The following is a 22987-nucleotide window of genomic DNA, read 5'->3' as shown; positions in this document are numbered from 1 at the left end:
GCAGGAGAATTGCTTGAACCCGGCAGGCGGAGGTTGCAGTGAGCCGAGATCATGCCATTGCACTCCAGCCTGGGCAACAAGAGTGAAACTGTCTCAAAAAATAAATAAAATAAAATAAAATTTAAAAATCTCTTATTATGTTGATAATAGTTAATTGCTTGGAACCTAAACACTATCAAGCCTAAAAATGCACACATAAGCTCTGCCTCCATAATCATTGCAACGTAATGGTATCTGGCCACTTATCTCCTGTGTACAGAATAGCTGTCAACAAAAAACCTATTATACCTGGTACTTTCACCTATTTATCTGTAAAGATCAGTTTAGTTTTAAGCCAAACACAGGAGCATGAAACTAGGCAGCAGTGGATCTGGGGTATGAGCCAAAATGCATTGGGATCAGTGTTGAGGTCTGTCCTGGTTTGAGATTATTCCTCATTTAGGGAAATCACCAGACTTTACGGTCTTCTTGGATTTTGGATTTAAACTCAGCTGAATCTTACAGTCCCATTCACTCTAGGCCTCCATAGGTCATTCTGAGGCCATTCTTGTAATAAGAGAATCTAGAACATGGTATGTGGCAGCCGGCCTCCAAGACGGCCTCCCATGGTCCACACCTCCTGATTTTGTGGCTTTGTGCAGTCCCTACCCACAAGGAGTCCATGCTGGTCCTACGTGATCAGTACAATACGGCAGGAGTGACTGTGTGTGATTCCTGAGGCTCGCATATAAAAGGCATTGCAGCCTCTGCCTCCCTCTCTTGGATTGTTCACTTCGGAAGGAGCCAGTCACTGTGCTGTAATGACAGTCATGTTGTGGGGTCAGGAAGCGAGGTCCCTGGCCAATAGCCAGCACCAACTTGCCAGACACAGAATGATAAGAATCATTAAAATAAAATAACTTTATCAAAATATGATAATTTTTTTCTTAAAAGAAATGTAATACACATTTTCTTTTTTCTTTTTTTCTTTTTTGTTTTCTGAGACGGAGTTTCTCTCTTATTGCCCAGACTGGAGTGCAATGGCACGATCTCGGCTCACTGCAACCTCCGCCTCCTGGGTTCAAGTGATTCTCCTGCCTCAGCCTCCTGAGTAGCTGGGATTATAGGCCCCTGCTACCACGCCCAGCTAATTTTTGTATTTTTAGTAGAGATGGTGTTTTACCATGTTGGCCAGGTTGGTCTTGAACTCCTGACCTCAGGTGATCTACCCACCTTAGCCTCCCAAAGTGCTGGGATTACAGGCGTGAGCCACCGTGCCCAGCCTACATGTTTTCTTTATAGAAAATTGATCACAAAGAGAATCAAAATCATCCAAATACAGCCTTCTATTCTCCAAGGCTTTTTTTTTTTTTTTTCCCACTTTTTCCTTCTTTTGAGCCATGCCTTATGCATTTGTATGACTATTTTAAATGTCAAGGACAGGATCATTTGGGTTTACTCTTAGTTAAGAAAGTTGAAAAGGACAAAAAAAAAAAATTAGAACTCTGGGAGCTGTCATCTCCTCCCCCAACCCAGAATCCCTACATAGGGACCTGGAGAATCAAAGAAAAATCTCAGTAATGTTTTGAAGTAAAATTCATTTGTAGTGAGAACCCTCATGAGGATGGTGAATCTCAGGAAGCAATAACAATAATAGTAACAATAGCTTCTCTTTATGAGGCCTTACCATACGCCAGGCACAGGTGTCAAATACTTTATATTATTTCACTGAATTCTACCTAAACATGTAGGTGCTTTTTAGTATTATCCCCATTTTGCAGACAAAATAACTGAGGCTCAATGAAGTCAAGTACCTTGCCCAGATCACACAGCTATTCCTTGGGGGAACCAGGATTTGATTCCCTGTGATTCTGACTTAAGAACTCATGCTCTTCTTCCTCACATACCATGCTGCCTCCCATAGGAGTAAGAATAGTTACTTTATGCCAGGTAACTGAGGCTAAAAGGGGATAAAGCAGGTGACTTGATGAACAGAATGGTGATTTTGTTATTAGCTTGATGGAAAAGGCATAAGAGCAGGATATCGTAGTGGTCAAGATCATAGGCTCCGAAATCAAGGTTGCCTGCATTCCCAGCAATGCCAGGTGACCTTGGGTGAATGACTTAATTTCTCTTAACCTTAGCTTCCTCTTTTGTATAATGTGGAAATAATAATAGTATCTACCTGATAAACCTGTTTTGAGAATTAAAAGATACAATATAGGGAATGTGCATAGCCCATACTTGACATAAAGTGTTTGATAATAATGAGAGCTAGCATTATTGGAGGCCTATTGTCAATGCTAGCCACTGTAATTACTAAGGGAAGTTGGTGGTCTATAGCATATAGCACTGGAACACTACATAAGGCAGGCCTGAAAAGAGACAGGTAACAGTGGGGTTTATAGGACAGGAAGGGGAATAGTCAATGGTGGGGTTGATGGGTTATGCAACCAAGTAATTTCACTTGGGTTGGCCAAGAACACAGAATCACAGCAGACCCAGTGAAGTAGGATTGTGACTGGCCCACAGGGGCTGAATTCTGCAGCATCTTTGAGGGACAGGGCCTTTGGTGCTGAAAGAAGATAATACATTTCCCAAGATAATCATTTCCAATTACCTGGCTTGGGTAAAGGTGACTCCATGGACAATCAACTCAGAGCCATTTAGGTGATGAGAAGCAACTGTGCCAAGATAACCGTATTCCCCACTGACTATACCTGAGGCCAGCCAAGAACTCCATGACAGCGTTGTAGTTGCCCATGTTCCAGCAGCACTTGGCCACATGCACCAAATATGAAAAGACTTCTCGCTTCTCCTCCATGGATCCTGCCGTGAGGATCAGCCACGTCACCCAGGAGCTCACCTAGAAAACACACAGAGACATTCACAGGAATTATATCCTAGAAGTTTGGCATTTTTTTCCCAAAAGTATTCTTTGTTTTTCCAAAAATATCAATTTGGTATTAGGAAATGAAAGACCTATAGGTCCTAAATCTCTTGTAACTCTCTCTTTATTTTCTTTAAAACAAGAAGGCTGAAAAAGGCAATTCATAAAATCCTTTGATCGAAAAAATGTCTTGAGACTATAAGAAAATAAGGCCTAAGGATAATTTTGATTGAAAGACATTTGACTGATGGACATTAAAATGAAATGTACTTAACCCATCAATTAAAGACATTTACTAAGTATTAAAATACATAATATCAAATGAAAAATAAAAACATTTTTAAACGATCTTTTACAAATGCCTTATCTATTATGCTCCTCAAATGACAAAATAATATGAACAAATATTTATAGAGCACTTATTATGTGCCAGGAACCATTCTAAGCACTTTACCTATATTACCTCACTTATCTCTCACAACAATTCTAAGAGTCAGGGACTGTTATTGTCCTCAGGGAAGTGTGTAAGGTCTTCAACCACACTGACGGTAGCAAAGCCTAGGTTTGAACTTAGGGTGTCTGCTCCAGAGGTTGCACTATCAACCACTCACAAATGCCTGATGTGTTTACACAAACTCTAATGTTCTCCAGTTCTGGGCTTAAAGTTCTTCTAATGCAATTTATTTTTCCTGCTACACAGACTGGAGGATAATATTTTAAAATGATCCATGTCTACACCCTCCCCTTATGATATGCAGCCTCTAAATCATCTTCTTCTGATCTAAGATTTTTTTGCTGCCACCTTTTCTTTTGTGCTTGGATGCTGGTGTCCACCTAAGTTACCTTCTCTATCCTGACTAGCATGTGGGTTGATAAACTTGATTGTTAACAGAACCAAAGTCTTGGTCTTGACTTCACATGGCCCTACTAGCTCTGCTTGGTTCAGCATCAGCGCTGAAGCCTGAGCAGCGACACTTTTCTCTGGCCTAAGTGAGAGAGGCCAGAACAGAGAGTTTATGGTGACCCATGACAACTGCAGGAAGTAAGAGCTCAAGGTCAATAGCATACCGCGTATAAGTGGATAAAATGATAAGAATTAATGGCATTGAGTGCTGGCGGCAACCACAGAGGGCAGTGCAACCCCATTTTTCCAGATCGAGAATCCACAGCTCATGGGAGAAGTGACTTTTCAAGGTCACAATTCTTGTTGATATCAAAAGTAGAGCTCCCAGCTCAGTGCTCTTTCATCTGATGAAAGTTGACAGTTTCTTTCTTTCTTTCTTTTCTTTTCTTTTTTTTTTTTTTTTAAATTTATTTATTATTATTATACTTTAAGTTGTAGGGTACATGTGCATAACGTGCAGGTTTGTTACATATGTATACTTGTGCCATGTTGGTGTGCTGCACCCATCAACTCCTCATTTACATCAGGTATAACTCCCAATGCAATCCCTCCCCCCTCCCCCCTCCCCATGATAGGCCCCGGTGTGTGATGTTCCCCTTCCTGAGTCCAAGTGATCTCATTGTTCAGTTCCCACCTATGAGTGAGAACATGCGGTGTTTGGTTTTCTGTTCTTGTGATAGTTTGCTCAGAATGATGGTTTCCAGCTGCATCCATGTCCCTACAAAGGACACAAACTCATCCTTTTTTATGGCTGCATAGTATTCCATGGTGTATATGTGCCACATTTTCTTAATCCAGTCTGTCACAGATGGACATTTGGGCTGATTCCAAGTCTTTGCTATTGTGAATAGTGCTGCAATAAACATACGTGTGCATGTGTCTTTATAGCAGCATAATTTATAATCCTTTGGGTATATACCCAGTAATGGGATGGCTGGGTCATATGGTACATCTAGTTCTAGATCCTTGAGGAATCGCCATACTGTTTTCCATAATGGTTGAACTAGTTTACAATCCCACCAACAGTGTAAAAGTGTTCCTATTTCTCCACATCCTCTCCAGCACTTGTTGTTTCCTGACTTTTTAATGATCGCCATTCTAACTGGTGTGAGATGGTATCTCATTGTGGTTTTGATTTGCATTTCTCTGATGGCCAGTGATGATGAGCATTTTTTCATGTGTCTGTTGGCTGTATGAATGTCTTCTTTTGAGAAATGTCTGTTCATATCCTTTGCCCACTTTTTGATGGGGTTGTTTGTTTTTTTCTTGTAAATTTGTTTGAGTTCTTTGTAGGTTCTGGATATTAGCCCTTTGTCAGATGAGTAGATTGCAAAATTTTTCTCCCATTCTGTAGGTTGCCTGTTCACTCTGATGGTAGTTTCTTTTGCTGTGCAGAAGCTCTTTAGTTTAATGAGATCCCATTTGTCAATTTTCGCTTTTGCTGCCGTTGCTTTTGGTGTTTTAGACATGAAGTCTTTGCCCATGCCTATGTCCTGAATGGTACTACCTAGGTTTTCCTCTAGGATTTTTATGGTATTAGGTCTAACATTTAAGTCTCTAATCCATCTTGAATTAATTTTCGTATAAGGAGTAAGGAAAGGATCCAGTTTCAGCTTTCTACTTATGGCTAGCCAATTTTCCCAGCACCATTTATTAAATAGGGAATCCTTTCCCCATTTCTTGTTTCTCTCAGGTTTGTCAAAGATCAGATGGCTGTAGATGTGTGGTATTATTTCTGAGGACTTTGTTCTGTTCCATTGGTCTATATCTCTGTTTTGGTACCAGTACCATGCTGTTTTGGTTACTGTAGCCTTGTAGTATAGTTTGAAGTCAGGTAGCGTGATGCCTCCAGCTTTGTTCTTTTGACTTAGGATTGTCTTGGAGATGCGGGCTCTTTTTTGGTTCCATATGAACTTTAAAGCAGTTTTTTCCAATTCTGTGAAGAAACTCATTGGTAGCTTGATGGGGATGGCCTTGAATCTATAAATTACCTTGGGCAGTATGGCCATTTTCACGATATTGATTCTTCCTATCCATGAGCATGGTATGTTCTTCCATTTGTTTGTGTCCTCTTTTATTTCACTGAGCAGTGGTTTGTAGTTCTCCTTGAAGAGATCCTTTACATCCCTTGTAAGTTGGATTCCTAGGTATTTTATTCTCTTTGAAGCAATTGTGAATGGAAGTTCATTCATGATTTGGCTCTCTGTTTGTCTGTTACTGGTGTATAAGAATGCTTGTGATTTTTGCACATTAATTTTGTATCCTGAGACTTTGCTGAAGTTGCTTATCAGCTTAAGGAGATTTTGGGCTGAGACAATGGGGTTTTCTAAATAGACAATCATGTCATCTGCAAACAGGGACAATTTGACTTCTTCTTTTCCTAACTGAATACCCTTGATTTCTTTCTCTTGCCTAATTGCCCTAACCAGAACTTCCAACACTATGTTGAATAGGAGTGGTGAGAGAGGGCATCCCTGTCTTGTGCCAGTTTTCAAAGGGAATTTTTCCAGTTTTTGCCCATTCAGTATGATATTGGCTGTGGGTTTGTCATAAATAGCTCTTATTATTTTGAGGTACGTTCCATCAATACTGAATTTATTGAGCGTTTTTAGCATGAAGGGCTGTTGAATTTTGTCAAAAGCCTTTTCTGCATCTATTGAGATAATCATGTGGTTCTTGTCTTTGGTTCTGTTTATATGCTGGATTATGTTTATTGATTTGCGAATGTTGAACCAGCCTTGCATCCCAGGGATGAAGCCCACTTGATCACGGTGGATAAGCTTTTTGATGTGTTGTTGAATCCGGTTTGCCAGTATTTTATTGAGGATTTTTGCATCGATGTTCATTAGGGATATTGGTCTAAAATTCTCTTTTTTTGTTGTGTCTCTGCCAGGCTTTGGTATCAGGATGATGTTGGCCTCATAAAATGAGTTAGGGAGGATTCCCTCTTTTTCTATTGATTGGAATAGTTTCAGAAGGAATGGTACCAACTCCTCCTTGTACCTCTGATAGAATTCAGCTGTGAATCCATCTGGTCCTGGACTTTTTTTGGTTGGTAGGCTATTAATTATTGCCTCAATTTCAGAGCCTACTATTGGTCTATTCAGGGATTCAATTTCTTCCTGGTTTAGTCTTGGAAGAGTGTAAGTGTCCAGGAAATTATCCATTTCTTCTAGATTTTCCAGTTTATTTGCATAGAGGTGTTTATAGTATTCTCTGATGGTAGTTTGTATTTCTGTGGGGTCGGTGGTGATATCCCCTTTATCATTTTTAATTGCGTCGATTTGATTCTTCTCTCTTTTCTTCTTTATTAGTCTTGCTAGTGGTCTGTCAATTTTGTTGATCTTTTCAAAAAACCAAGTCCTGGATTCATTGATTTTTTGGAGGGTTTTTTGTGTCTCTATCTCCTTCAGTTCTGCTCTGATCTTAGTTATTTCTTGCCTTCTGCTAGCTTTCGAATGTGTTTGCTCTTGCTTCTCTAGTTCTTTTAATTGCGATGTTAGAGTGTCAATTTTAGATCTTTCCTGCTTTCTCTTGTGGGCATTTAGTGCTATAAATTTCCCTCTACACACTGCTTTAAATGTGTCCCAGAGATTCTGGTATGTTGTATCTTTGTTCTCATTGGTTTCAAAGAACATCTTTATTTCTGCCTTCATTTCGTTATGTACCCAGTAGTCATTCAGGAGCAGGTTGTTCAGTTTCCATGTAGTTGAGCGGTTTTGATTGAGCTTCTTAGTCCTGAGTTCTAGTTTGATTGCACTGTGGTCTGAGAGACAGTTTGTTATAATTTCTGTTCTTGTACATTTGCTGAGGAGTGCTTTACTTCCAATTATGTGGTCAATTTTGGAGTAAGTACGATGTGGTGCTGAGAAGAACGTATATTCTGTTGATTTGGGGTGGAGAGTTCTGTAGATGTCTATTAGGTCTGCTTGCTGCAGAGATGAGTTCAATTCCTGGATATCCTTGTTAACTTTCTGTCTCGTTGATCTGTCTAATGTTGACAGTGGAGTGTTGAAGTCTCCCATTATTATTGTATGGGAGTCTAAGTCTCTTTGTAAGTCTCTAAGGACTTGCTTTCTGAATCTGGGTGCTCCTGTATTGGGTGCATATATATTTAGGAGAGTTAGCTCTTCCTGTTGAATTGATCCCTTTACCATTATGTAATGGCCTTCTTTGTCTCTTTTGATCTTTGATGGTTTAAAGTCTGTTTTATCAGAGACTAGGATTGCAACCCCTGCTTTTTTTTGTTCTCCATTTGCTTGGTAAATCTTCCTCCATCCCTTTATTTTGAGCCTATGTATGTCTCTGCATGTGAGATGGGTCTCCTGAATACAGCAGACTGATGGGTCTTGACTCTTTATCCAGTTTGCCAGTCTGTGTCTTTTAATTGGAGCATTTAGTCCATTTACATTTAAGGTTAAGATTGTTATGTGTGAACTTGATCCTGCCATTATGATATTAACTGGTTATTTTGCTCGTTAGTTGATGCAGTTTCTTCCTAGCCTCGATGGTCTTTACATTTTGGCATGTTTTTGCAATGGCTGGTTCCGGTTGTTCCTTTCCATGTTGAGTGCTTCCTTCAGGGTCTCTTGTAAGGCAGGCCTAGTGGTGACAAAATCTCTAAGCATTTGCTTATCTGTAAAGGATTTTATTTCTCCTTCACTTATGAAACTTAGTTTGGCTGGATATGAAATTCTGGGTTGAAAATTCTTTTCTTTAAGAATGTTGAATATTGGTCCCCACTCTCTTCTGGCTTGTAGAGTTTCTGCCGAGAGATCTGCTGTTAGTCTGATGGGCTTCCCTTTGTGGGTAACCCGACCTTTCTCCCTGGTTGCCCTTAAGATTTTTTCCTTCATTTCAACTTTGGTGAATCTGGCAATTATGTGTCTTGGAGTTGCTCTTCTCGAGGAGTATCTTTGTGGCGTTCTCTGTATTTCCTGGATTTGAATGTTGGCCTGCCCTACTAGGTTGGGGAAGTTCTCCTGGATGATATCCTGAAGAGTGTTTTCCAACTTGGTTCCATTTTCCCCCTCACTTTCAGGCACCCCAATCAGACGTAGATTTGGTCTTTTTACATAATCCCATACTTCTTGCAGGCTTTGTTCATTTCTTTTTCTTCTTTTTTCTTTTGGTTTTTCTTCTCGCTTCATTTCATTCATTTGGTCCTCAATCGCTGATACTCTTTCTTCCAGTTGATCGAGTCGGTTACTGAAGCTTGTGCATTTGTCACGTATTTCTCGTGTCATGGTTTTCATCTCTTTCATTTCGTTTAGGACCTTCTCTGCATTAATTACTCTAGCCATCAATTCTTCCACTTTTTTTTCAAGATTTTTAGTTTCTTTGCACTGGGTACGTAATTCCTCCTTTAGCTCTGAGAAATTTGATGGACTGAAGCCTTCTTCTCTCATCTCGTCAAAGTCATTCTCTGTCCAGCTTTGATCCGTTGCTGGCAATGAGCTGCGCTCCTTTGCCGGGGGAGATGCACTCTTATTTTTTGAATTTCCAGCTTTTCTGCCCTGCTTTTTCCCCATCTTTGTGGTTTTATCTGCCTCTGGTCTTTGATGATGGTGATGTACTGATGGGGTTTTGGTGTAGATGTCCTTCCTGTTTGATAGTTTTCCTTCTAACAGTCAGGACCCTCAGCTGTAGGTCTGTTGGAGATTGTTTGAGGTCCACTCCAGACCCTGTTTGCCTGGGTATCAGCAGCAGAGGCTGCAGAAGATAGAATATTTCTGAACAGCGAGTGTACCTGTCTGATTCTTGCTTTGGAAGCTTCCTCTCAGGGGTGTACTCCACCCTGTGAGGTGTGGGGTGTCAGACTGCCCCTAGTGGGGGATGTCTCCCAGTTAGGCTACTCAGGGGTCAGGGACCCACTTGAGCAGGCAGTCTGTCCCTTCTCAGATCTCAACCTCCGTGTTGGGAGATCCACTGCTCTCTTCAAAGCTGTCAGACAGAGTCGTTTGCGTCTGCAGAGGTTTCTGCTGCTTTTTTGTTGTTGTTGTTGTTGTTGTTGTTGTTGTGTAGCTGTGCCCTGTCCCCAGAGGTGGAGTCTACAGAGACAGGCAGGTTTCCTTCAGCTGCTGTGAGCTCCACCCAGTTGGAGCTTCCCAGCAGCTTTGTTTACCTACTTAAGCCTCAGCAATGGCGGGCGCCCCTCCCCCAGCCTCGCTGCTGCCTTGCCGGTAGATCACAGACTGCTGTGCTAGCAATGAGGGAGGCTCCGTGGGCGTGGGACCCTCCCGGCCAGGTGTGGGATATGATCTCCTGGTGTGCCTGTTTGCTTAAAGCGCAGTATTGGGGTGGGAGTTACCCGATTTTCCAGGTGTTGTGTGTCTCAGTTCCCCTGGCTAGGAAAAGGGATTCCCTTCCCCCTTGCGCTTCCCAGGTGAGGCGATGCCTCGCCCTGCTTCAGCTCTGGCTGGTCGGGCTGCAGCAGCTGACCAGCACCGATCCTCCCGCACTCCCCAGTGAGATGAACCCAGTACCTCAGTTGAAAATGCAGAAATCACCGGTCTTCTGTGTCGCTCGCGCTGGGAGTTGGAGACTGGAGCTGTTCCTATTCGGCCATCTTGCTCCGCCCCCTCTTTTTTTTTTTTTTTGAGACGGAGTGTTGCTCTGTCGCCCAGGCTGGAGTGCAATGGTATGATCTTGGCTCACTGCAACTTTGAGTAACTGGGATTACAGGGCCCGCCACCATGCCTGGCTAATTTTTATATTTTTAGTAGAGATGGGGTTTCACCATGTTGGCCAGGCTGGTCTTGAACTCCTGACCGCAAGTGATCCACCCACCTCAGTCTCCCAAAGTGCTGGGATTACGGGTGTGAGCCACCGTGCCCGGCCGAAAGGTGAGTTTTTTCGGACTTGGCTCTGGGTAGGTCCTCCTAAGCACTCAGTTTGGAGCTGCACATGTGAAGGCAGAGCAGGAATAAAAGGAGAAAATGCTGAGAAGAGTCCAAAATAAGCGCAAAGAGATGAAAAAACAAAATGAATGGTTGCTCACACCTCTTTCCTATCCCTACATAGAAACAAACAGGAAAATCAGACCAACAGGGAGTTTTAGTGATAAAACAGGTCTATTCTCTGGTATGAGCCAGAGGCACTGGAGTAATTAATAATCTTCCTCTTCCCTTCTGAAACAGACTGAAGTAAAACGTGCTGGGCTACCTGCCACCCCCAAGCCCAGTCCTAAGCCTAGTGGGCTCCCAGCATATGCCTCTGCCCTCCATCTGTTCTGGACTTCACTGGGCCCTCGGGTGGCATCAGGAGAACAGGTCTGGAATCAGACCCTTGGGACAAACCCTGGTCCACATCATCCCAGGAACTGTCTGGGATTCCTAGTGCTGACCCCTCTCCTGCAGCTACGAGTAACCCCTTGCTCACGGTCTCCATGCCTGTCCTCTCACTTGGTTCCTTGGTTACAAGTCACCTTTGTGAAACCCTGGCTCACTAGAGCAAGAAATTATTCTGCTAACAGAAACTGAGTCATTGGTGATTCCATCTGATTCTTCCTTTAGCCTGACTGGGTTTTGATGAGCCCTATCCTACAATGGGAAACCATCAGCAAACACTTAGCATCACAACCCTACTGACTCTTTGAGTTGGAAATTCCAACAGGTCTCACAAATGAAAATGAGATCCTGAAAATGAAAAAAACAGTTTCTCAAAGCCACCCAACTCATTAGTTGTTGAGGCCTCTGGCCATATTGTCTCCATGGCTTTAGCTCCTTTCTGGTTGAAATTGATGGCAAATCAGGGTCTCTGGAAAGTCGTCATTCTTTCAGGCTGTTCTGATACCATGTGTTGAGTTACTAGTCCAGCGGCTGGAAAGGGTTAACTCACCTCCCCCTGGAGAGGTCTGCTTCACAGGGCAGGTGGAGACCACCACTTGGTTTGTGTCACAATCCTGATCACTCATCCAGATTTATTTCCTATCAGTCAAATCATTTTCCATATACTTTCCCACAACGCGAGGAAAAAAATAGCGATACCATATTTCACATGGAAACCTAATTTAAACCAACTGTTCCATTGCCGAGTATGAGTCCCCAGGGCCCTCGTCGTTGAGATTATGTAAGCACTGTTATCATAAACATACACACACAGACACACACACACACCCACCCAACATCTGCTTACAAGCCTCATGGACAATTCTTATTATGGTCTGATGTATTCATAACTTTATAAGCATTAAGTGGTGAGAGGGTCACCACTAATTATAAAATAATAAATGACAAAAAAGGAAATGAAGATTCAGTGACAAGTGTCAAAATGTTAACCAAAGCATAAAAGGTGGTCACATTTACTAGATGGAAAATGGGATGTGTTGTCAATCCAGAAAGAATTTCAGGACACTGCAATCACATAGAAAAACAAGAAAAATTTATATAAATATAAAGTACTATGGTTTAGGCATAGAGAGTGCTACTAGAGCAGAAAGGTGCTAACGGTAGCAGATTATTTTGCTTATTTCAACAGCAAGCACAGAATCAGGAGAGAATCTGGCCCCCAGCCCAATTCTTTAAGCACCTCTCCCAGAAGGTGCTGGGCTAATCCTGACATCATAACCCCCTGGACCATGCCCACAACTCCTCCACAACTGACCCTCCCAAAATATCTTTTTTTCCTTCCTTTTGCTTTTCTCAGTACTCTTAGGCTTAGCAAAACAGAACAGTTTGCTCCCTCTCCTCACATCAAATACCTTATTAGTGTCACACACACTCAGTTTGGAAGGAATGTTCTTGCATCATTCAAAATGACCTTTCCCTGGTCCACCATGTCTTACTTGTGTCCTCTGTAAAGCCAAATCTTTACTTTGGCCCACCAGGCCCCTGTCCATTCTCCAACCACCTCACTTCTCCCCTACATCCCTCCTTTTAGGGAGGTAAACTAGGCTTTTTAACATCTCAGGAATCTTGAACTGGTTGTTCCTTCTGCAGGAAGGCTTCCCCATCAGCCCAGATTCATTTTTTCTAAATTTTAAAAATTTATTTATTTATTTATTTATTTTGTAGAGATGGAGTATCACTATATTACCCAGGCTGATCTTGAACTCCTGGCCTCAAGTGATCCTCCCACTTCCGCTTCCATAGCATTGGGATTACAGATGAGCCACCACACATGGCCTGTCATTTTACTCATCTAACCCTACTCATCCTTTAGGCAGCACTGTCCTGAGACCATGCCATCAGGATCCTGCCCTGGACCCCAGGCTTCAGAAGGCTCCACACTGGCTGTCGTCCAGCTGTGCCCTCCCCATAGAGTAAGAAGTCTATGGGGTGGAGGGGACGTGCCTGTCCACAGGCTGCACACTCACCTCTAGATAATTTATCCCTTGTAAACCCAGGCCTCCCAAATTCCCTGTCCAAACAGCACCAAGCCCACTGCTGCTCTGCAAGGGCTGTTGATTTGGATCAGTCCTTCAGAGGGTAGATTGTAACCCCTAGGCCTAAAGCCAGGCCAGAGGGCAGTGGGGGTGGGGGTGATGTGTGGACAGGGTTTGAACATGAGGCCTGAGGTATCCACACTCTGGCACACAAGCCAGGATGGGAAGAGAAGGTGGGAAGGCCAACATGCTGGGGCCTCCCTTGTACTCGCGCCCTGGTCCCCTAAAGGAAAGGGTGAGGCTGCCTTCAGGAGTCTGATAAAAACATCGTTTTCTTGAGCAGAACTTCCTTGACTTCCCACCTGGAGTGTGTCCACTCACTGTGTGCTCTGTGGTGCCCCCACATCACCCTGACCCTGCCGCACATTTAGTGCTGTGATCCTCGTGAAGGCAGATGCTGGATCTGCTATGCTCAAGGGCAAGCAGCAGTGTTGGTGACCTGTCAGGATCTGCCCTCAGTAAGTTTAAACAAGAGTCGGCGAAGGAGTGAACATATGAATGAATGAATGAATGAAACTTAGCTTCTCTAGGGAGGCTTTTCTCATGGTTCGCACCTTCCATTCCATTTCTTCCTATTTCTCTTCGACTTAACGTAGGACCTTGAGTCCAAAGTTTCACTTGGATTCTCACCACTGCACGGTTTTGCCTCTGGTTTATTTTTGTTATATTTGTGTGCCTGACTCTTTCACATGGGTCTGTTCTGTCTCCCCCAGCAGACCCTTAGACCTCCAGGACAGGGACCATCTTTCCCACATTTCCAGCATGGAGTTGCTCAGTGTCTCTGGCAGACAGGCAGGCCATCCAGAGTCCCAGGAGGCCGTGGGCAGGGAGGATTCTCAGCTTCCAAACGCTCAGGGATTATATTTGGGAAAAAGCCTGAACACTTCCCAGTGCTGTTCCCAGGTCCAGAAAAAGGAGACAAATGACATTCTGCCAAAAAGTTTCTTGAATATGCCAAGCAGACGTTTTCATAGAGATGATCATTTGTAATGGGTAACTGGTCACTCTGACTGCAAAGGTTGAACTCAAATGGTAAAGTCTACAAAATACAATGAAAGTCTAGACAGAGCTACTTTCTTTCTTTCTTTTTTTTTTTTTAGACAGAGCTTCCCTCTTGTTGCCCAGCTGTAGTGCAATGGTGCAATCTTGGCTCACTGCAACCTCTGCCTCCTGGGTTCAAGTGATTCTCCTGTCTCAGCCTCCCGAGCAGCTGGAATTACAGGCATGCACCACCACGCCTGGCTAATTTTGTATTTTTAGTAAAGACGGGGTTTCTCCATGTTGGTCAGGCTGGTCTTGAACTCCCGACCTCAGGTGATCCACCCACCTGGGCCTCCCAAAGTGCTGGGATTACAGGCGTGAGCCACCACACCTGGCTACGACAAAGCTACTTTCAAGTAGTTTATGTGTAGTGCACATCCATGCCTATCCTCCATAGAGCTTTACTAAAACATCTTGACTAGCACATGTGGGCATGTACACATACACAACATGCACATGTGTGCATGCACAGTCACACACACACACACACACACACACACACCCCTGCATAAGCAGTGCTTCTCAAATGTGGAACACTGACATCAGAAGCGCTGGGGGTGGTGTTTGGGTGTTTTTTCAAATGTAGATTCCAAGGCCTCACTCAGACTGATAAATCAGGCTCTCTTAAGGCCAGATATCAATAATTTGCATTTTTAGATAAACTCCCTGGTGAGCCTTATATGCACTGGAGTTTGAAAACTCACCCAGGGGCTCAGTGACCTTTTTCTGCACCCCAGGGCCTTGAGTCAGAGCGCAGGCATCATTTCTGTAGTACCAGTACAAAACTATAAATCACCTCTCTGGCCTCGCCTGTTAACTGTACCTGAGACTGAGACTGTAACCCATCTGGAACAAGGGGAAGCTGCAGGGAGGCAGCACAGAGTAGTGGTGGAGCCCGGTGCTGGAGATGGGTGGACCTGCCTACACTCCCAGCCCCACTGTTTCCTGTGCGTGCCCCTGAGGCAAGGCGTCTAACTGCTCTGAGCCCTGATTCCCTTTTCAGTAAAATGGGCATACTGTTTACCTCCCAACATTGTTGTGAGGGTGCAGTTGGAGAGTATATCTAAAGATCCCAGCATGATGCTTAGTGTGCAGTTAAGGGCTTGACGGATGTTCACTACTGTGACTGCTCTGCTGCTGCTAGTACTGTTGTAGAGATGCTGAATTCCAGGTAACAGGACACAGAAATCCTGAAGACTGGAATCTCTAAATCCCACTTCCTAACAGGCTGGACCAGGAAGAATCTGTGACTGCCCTAAGGGTTTGTGCCCCAATCACAGTCCCCTCCTAAGAGAAGGATAACTCAAATGTTACCTCTTCTCCCAAGGCTTCCCTGGCTCCTTGCTAGGAATAAAACAGCATGTTTTCATTATAATAGCCCAATCATATATATATGATTAGTTTTTAAGCTTTTATTTCTTTTTATAAATGGAGTCTCCCTATGTTGCCCAGGATGGACTCAAACTCCTGCCTCAGCCTCCCAAGCAGCTGGTACTACAGGTGCATGCCACTGTGCTTGGCTACATATGTGTGTGTGTGTGTGTGTGTGTGTATAAACTGTTGTCTTAGACCAAATTCTTCCAATCATAAGCTCCTTAAAGGTGCAGGCCATGGTTCATTCATGCCAGGATCTCAGTGCTGAGGATACAGCAGCCAGCATGTTTCCCACACCCAGGCATCCTCCTTGACATGAAGTGGGTGCAGAAGAGTCTCTTGAACTCCTCGCTCTGCTTGGCATGGTTCCACTGATGACTCTTTGCTTAGGAGAGATACAGAGGGGAAAAGGCAAGTACCCAAAGGGAGCTTTTTCAGAGCCTCAAACATAGCTCAGATTATACTCTCCCCTTACCCCTAAACTACATCACAATTGTCTTCAGAACAAACTCCAAATCTCTTTTTGGCTTTCAAGGATGGCACTATTTGCTCTAAATTTACATCTCCAGTATTAATTTTTTACTGTCATCTACCACTTATCCAGATAGCAATCCAATTGTACCATGTGTATCATTTTCTATTCTTTGCCTATTCCTAGGCTCTATGCCATTTTTCAATCTGATTCCTTGTGTAGGGGGTTTTGTTTTAGCTGTCTAACTTCTTAATCTGTACAGATTACATAAGGCTGACCATACTCCTTCCTGCAAGCCTGACCTCAGTGATTTGTTCAAAGATTGTCATATGACCTCAACCAGCCAACTAAAGCCCTTCTTGAGTCTTTTACTGAAGCTATCAGGAAAGAGACAACCTTTTTGTTGGAATCCTAAACTGTAAAGATATGAGCCTGGAGCTGTTGACCGCTGTCTTTGCTATAATATCAGGAAAGCCTGCCTGAGAAGGAAGGCAACACCAAGAAAAGATGAAGATAGATTTTAAAAACATTGGTTGGGTTCTTAGATCCAGCCATCCCTGAAGCCCTCTGATGACTCCATACACATACACCAATTTCCTGTTTTGTCTGAGTACCTTTGAGTTGAGTTGCTGTTAACTCATAACTGAAAAAAGAACCTTGACAAATGTATCTTGACTTGAGGTGATCCTCCTCTTCTAATAAACACTTAGTGAGTATCCACTATATAGTATGCACTGTGCTAGGCGCTAGTAAACAAGACAGACATGATATCTGCCCGTTGATAACTTGGCGTCTCATGGGGGAAAATAACATAAGCAAGTAATTAAATAATGGTATTATTGATATAATAATTGGATAATATTTTTATAATTCTGTATAAAATTGTTAATTTTATATATAATAAATTGTTAATTTTATATAATACTTATAATCAATTATATTTTAATTATATTTAAGTATATAATAAAATTATAATTAAATTTTTATAAATAATTGGATAATTATTTTTTGTAATTATATATAAAATTGTATTTTTATAATTATATATAAAAATTATATATAAAGTATTATTGATATAATAATTAGATAATTACTTTACCATTTATATGCTGTCATCTTTAGAAGTCCGGTTCTTCTACCACTTCTTGGTCCCAGTTGCCCTCCCAAAGCACTTTATTTAAATCTCTGTAGTAATGCCTATTTTTTCCACAAACAGTTACTGCGTGCCTGTGAATCTGCCTGGAACTATGCTAGGCATGAGAGTGGGAGCAGTTAAAGCAAGTATAAGAAAAGTAAGAAGCATACTCTGTTTTGCAATTAAATCAGTTGTGTATATGTCCATTTTCTCTAAATTGCCACCTCCTTGAGGGTAGAGAACATGTTATTCTGGACATCTTTCTGTTGTTTGCAGAATGGCTTGCCTACAGTTTGCAAGAGATAGTTGATTATTTTCAAATTCTTCAACTGTAAATCCCTAAATACTATACTCAGAAATTGGGTTCTAAATTCACTAGAGTTATTTAGTGTTTTAAAATCAACTAGGGAAAATATTTTCACTGAGGTTTGCAAATACCATTTACAGTTAAATAGAATTTGGAGAATTGCCAACAGCTATGCAGAATGTGTTATCCTCTTCTCTCTCACCATATTTAATTGAATTGAATGGATCCTTCCTTGTGAAGCCAATTATTAAATGCTGTTCAAAAGTAAGCCTCATCTCATGCATAGTCTCCCCTTTTGTAATAGTATTAATTGATGGCCCTAGAATAGGGTCCTGGTTATTTCATCCCTGCTTATCCTATCCTATCCTACCCTACCCTACCCTACCCTACCCTATCCTATCCTATCCTATCCTATCCTATCCTATCCTATCCTATCCTATCCTATCCTATCCTATCCTATCCTTTCAGTTTTACAAGGCTGGTACTAATACTGTTGCCATTTTACAGTTGAGGAAGGTGAGATTCAGAGTGAGTAAACTAGTTTGCCCAAGGTTACACACCTGGAAAGTAGGAATGAGCCAAATCAAAAGCCTGTGCTTTTAAATTACCATGCTACTACCTTTCATTTTCTCTTTTATGTAGATTAGACTCAACAGTAAATTAGCAAACAGTCTAATTTACTGTTGAGTGTAATCTACATAAAAGAGGAACGGAAGGTAGTAGAGTATTGTAATGTAAAAGCACAGGCCTTTAAATTTTTAAAGCTTTGCTCCCCAGACAGCCACCCTGATCTACTGGGCAAAGAAATGCCTCAGCAAACACCGTGCGGAGCTTAGCTCCAGAAACAGAATGATGCAGCCGAGTCGCATTCCGTTTAGAAACAGAATTCCAGCATTCTGAGAAGTCACAGAGAATGTGGCATTGGTGCTTGCCAGTTGCTTACAAATGTTCCTATTCTGTCATGTATCTAAAATGTTAAGTTTTCGATGACATGCAGACTAGGACAGGGTCCTTCTGAATTAGAGAAGAATGTGTGGGAGAAGGCCTGTGAGAGATTCCGTCCCTGCAGCTCACTCACCCAGACAGCTAGGTATCCCAGGCAGAGGCCAGAAAGTCAGGGTATAACCCCTAGTAAACCTCATCCCAAGCTGCTGCCACCTCTGGAGTGCCTGCTCCCTGCAGCCCCTTCACTCCAGCTAAGTCAGGGAACTTCAACAAATACATGCTTGTTCAGCAAATCATTCCTGAGTGTCTACCCTCCAGAGCTCACACTCCAGTGGGCACTGGAGCACATGATGAGCAAGACAAACACAATCCCTACCCTCCCAGGAGGTGGTGGCATCTGCACTCCCCAGCATGACCTGTCTCTCCTCAGCTCTAATCTGCCTCCTATGGCGGGTGCTCCTTTACCTCTCCTCACCGAGGAGATCTCAACTGGGCAGTGCTGACTCTATCAGAGGCTGGGTTTGCCCTTGTCTGACATCAGCGAAACAACAGTGACACCAAATGCTTTTACAGAGTCTACTTAACATATATTAATTCATTTAATCCTACAACAAGCCTATGAGGTATATGTCCTTATTATCTGCATTTTAGAAATGAAATTGAAGCAGTCACTTGCCTAAGATCATAAAGCTAATTAAAGTGGTGAAGGTGGGATTCCAACCCAGACAGCCCAGCCCCAGAGCCCATGTACTCTGCTGCCATGAATTGGTTTTTGCATGCTGTGTTTCTTGTGGCTCTGTCTTGGTCTATTTCAATTTATTTGAGGTAGGGTCTCACTGTCACCCAGGCTGGAGTGCAGTGGCATGATCATAGCTCACTGAAGCCTGGAATTCCTGGGTTCAGGTGATCCTCCCACCACAGCCTCTCCAGTAGTTGGGACTACAGGTGTGTGCTACCATGCCTCGCTCTGTTTTGGCCCTTCTCAAATCTCTTCTTATGCTACATCCTCTCCATATGTGTTTTCCTTCACTTAACTTGCTTTACCCATCCTCTCTCTGCTGCTGGCTCCAAATGTCTAGCTCTTATCTTGTATCTCCAAGAATGAACTGGACATTTTTACCTGGAAGACCCAAAGCCCATCCTGTTTCCAGTCCTTAACTCCTTCACTTTCCATTCCCACATCCAATTAGCTTCCAAGTAGCCCAGATGTCATGTCCTCTAGGAAGTCATCCCTGAACCCTTAGACAGTTAATGGGTCCTCTGTGCTTATATAACCTTCCTGCTGCACTTATTATACTGCACTGTGACCACTAGGCCCCTGGACTTTGCCACTGCAGATGGAGCCCCTTGGATGCAGGCATCGTTTTACTCATCTGTTTCCCAGCATAAGTGACATAAGTGAGAGGTGTTTGACAACATCTTGTTTTGAGTTATGCAAAATACATTGCAGCCAACTCCACATTGGTGCTGCCCTTCCCAGAAGACTGTCCAAGCGCCTTACTTGCCCAGGGTATCTGGGAACTGCTGTACAGGAAGTAAGGCAGGATCATTTACCCTAGAGCTCACAGCCCCAGAGCTGCCTGCTTGATCTTCACCCAAGAGGCTCAGAAGGCTAGTGTTGCTGGGGAAGGCAACCAGGGGAGCCATGACGTAGAAGACCTACGGGCAGTTTGGTCTATGACTGGAAGGCTCCATTTTCCCTGAGATGATTGGCCAGCAGAGAGTGAGAGTGTGGTGGGTTTCTCATCTGCACTGGAATGGGCTGGACCCATTTTGAGGTTCTCTGAGTGAAGGACAGAACATGGATTACTCAAGTCCCCTGGATAGGGAAGCCACTGGCCATAGGCCACACTTCTTGGGAAAAGGGGACAGGTGAAGGTTGTCATCCAGGGCCACTGAGCAGGGCCATGATGTTTGGAGACCATGCTATGATTCACTTTTGGTCTTCGGGCAGGTGTGCGCCTGTCACTGGCAAGCAAAAGTGAGCCTGGCAAGTCATTTTTTCACTTGTGGCGAAATGCAAATTTTCACCAATTAGAATGTGAATGGTGAGCAAGTAGAAGGAGACCGACAACCAGCCAACACTAATGATGGAGCAGGAAGGATAGAGCGGAAGGGAATAAAATGGTGTGCCTGTGTTGGCGTACATTCCACTGAAAACAAATCTGTGCGAACAAACAAAGGATATTGGCATCCCACCAAGATCAATTCATCCTGGCCCCACTGGACACTGGTAGATAGAACAGACCATTAAGAAGAAGATAATTAAATCATCAGTCTGTACAGTACAGATGTGTTGGGTGAGCATCTGTGAATGAAATACATAAGGGAATAAATCTGATGAAAACTGGGATTCTAATCTTTTCAGCTTCTCTGTTCCAGTGGGGAGAAGAGTGTATGTAATCACTGTCCTCAGGGTGAAGATCAAGCAGGCAGCTCTGGGGCTGTGAGCTCTAGGGTAAATGATCCTGCCTTGCTTCCTGTACTGCAGTCCCCAGATGCCCTGGGCAAGTAAGGCGCTTGGATAGTCTTCTGGGAAGGGCAGCACCAATATGGAGTTGGCTGCAATGTTTTATGCATAACTCAAAAGAAGATGTTGTCAAACACCTCTCACTCATGTCACTTGTGCTGGGAAACAGAAAAACACAGGATTTGGAGCCAAAGGAATGTAGGTTCATTTCTTGGCTCTGCCTTTCACTGTTTCTGTGACCTTGAGCAAGTTTCCTACCTACCCTGAGACTCTATTTCCTCACTCATAAGATGGGGATAATAAAATGCCCTGTATCATAAGGAGTGTGGTGCCCAATAAAAGGGATGATAAATATAAAGTCTCTTTATATTTATAAAGTAATAAAAGGGATGATAAATATGAAGAGCTCTGGTGCTTGGAGAGGAGTAGTATGTGCTCAATAAATGTCAACTAATATTGATAATTAAAAAATAATAAGCAGCTCTTTCTTCAAGATGTAGCACTTGTGGAAACAATGTTGGCCTTTTTATTACAGGGTCAGCTTCCCTTCACTGTTTAGCAGAGAGGGACTTTCCAAGGATTAGATTCTCCAAAAGAATGATCCTTCATTTCTTTTAAAGAAGCCAGAGGAAAAGGGGCAAGACAAATGTTCAGAAAGAACATATCAATAGAACATCCAAGGAAAGTTGGCAGTGAAGGGTGGGAAGCAGAAGAGGAAGGGGTCTGGGTCAGGGCTCTCTGAGGAGGTAGGGACACAGGGACATGGCTTGGTAGGTGGGGAAGTCCTGGAAAAATAGCTGTGAGTCATAGACAGGTTCTAAAAGGGCAGCCACCCTGAGAACCCGGGGCCTTTGTCCAGGAAACATCAGGTACTCTGGACTGTGGTTAGAACATTTGATGGGCTGGGATTAAACCACATCACATGACACTGGCCATTTCAACATCTTTCTTGCTTTTTGAAAAGTTCATCATCTTTTCCAGGCAAAGAACAGACTCCAATTCTGAGTAAAAACTAACAGAGCTGTACATGAAAGGCAAAAATTCTAGGGTGTCCAGCAGAGAATAAAATTACTGGATGTGCCCCACCAACTACGTAAGATATAAACAGTGAATGTCCTGCAATGAGATCATGTAACTGGGGAGTGGTAACCGCCCTGATGGAGCAAAGCAAAGGAACTTAAGATTGACAGCTTAGAGCATGGAATTCAATTCGGGGAGTCAAACAAGGGCCCAGCAGCCTGGCTGCAGCACTTTCAAGCTACACTTGGTACTTAATTTGTCTTGTTTGTTGACTGGCCTGCTTATTCATGTGTGGCAACCCTCTGCAGCATTTGATTTTGAAATCTTGATGAGCAGATTGATCTGCCAATTTTGAATTATTCCCACATGTTCTGCACAAAGTAGATGCTCAATAAATATTCTGGAAACTGTTGTTATCTCTTTCTGCTCTGAAGACCCCAGACAGAAACAGATCAGCAATGTTTTGTGGTAATGTTTCCCAAGCTGTGTTTCAGGGGACATGTTCTACCCAGATTTTAAGTATTAAATATTTTGTGAAGAAAGTGTCTGGAGCCATATAACTTCAGGAAATTCTAGGATAAGCATTTTGGGAGGCCGAGGTGGGTGGATCACTGAGGTCAGGAGTTTGAGACCAGACTGGCCAACAGAGTGAAATCCCGTCTCTATTAAAAATACAAAAATTAGCCACATGTGGTGGCATGCACATGTAATCCCAGCTACTTGGGAGGCTGAGGCAGGAGAATCATTTGAACCTGGGAGGGAGGTGGAGGTTGCAGTGAGCCGAGATCACGCCACTGCACTTGCACTCCAGCCTAGGTGACAGAGGGAGACTCCGTCTCCTAAATAAATAAATAAATAAAAGGTTTTTAGGGGCAGGATTTTTGGAGCCTTTAATATGCTAATATGCACGATAAACCTTTAAGAAGCAGCTAATACTCAATATTTCTCAAGTTCTTTTGACCATGTAATTTCTTTTCAAAGAAACATTAATTAACATTTAGAAGAACCCTGCAATATTGACAGGGGTCTCTCTGGGCTCTTTCAGCCTGAAGTGGATGTAGCAGC

General features: G+C 43.0%; 1 protein-coding gene across 3 annotated transcripts in view; it reads right to left on the bottom strand.

Annotated features, from left to right (window-relative positions):
* PLCE1 (phospholipase C epsilon 1) overlaps positions 1-22987 on the bottom strand; it is a 358406-nt gene that overhangs the window by 102269 nt on the left and 233150 nt on the right. For all 3 annotated transcript variants that reach the window (XM_025396381.1, XM_025396382.1, XM_025396383.1), the window contains one exon: positions 2700-2845. In XM_025396381.1, the coding sequence (XP_025252166.1) occupies positions 2700-2845 (146 nt within the window). The remainder of the gene's footprint in view (positions 1-2699; positions 2846-22987) is intronic.

This window comes from Theropithecus gelada, chromosome 9, assembly GCF_003255815.1.
Source record: "Theropithecus gelada isolate Dixy chromosome 9, Tgel_1.0, whole genome shotgun sequence".
Classification (NCBI taxonomy): Eukaryota; Metazoa; Chordata; class Mammalia; order Primates; family Cercopithecidae; genus Theropithecus; species Theropithecus gelada.
This window is presented reverse-complemented; position numbering and strand designations above follow the sequence as displayed.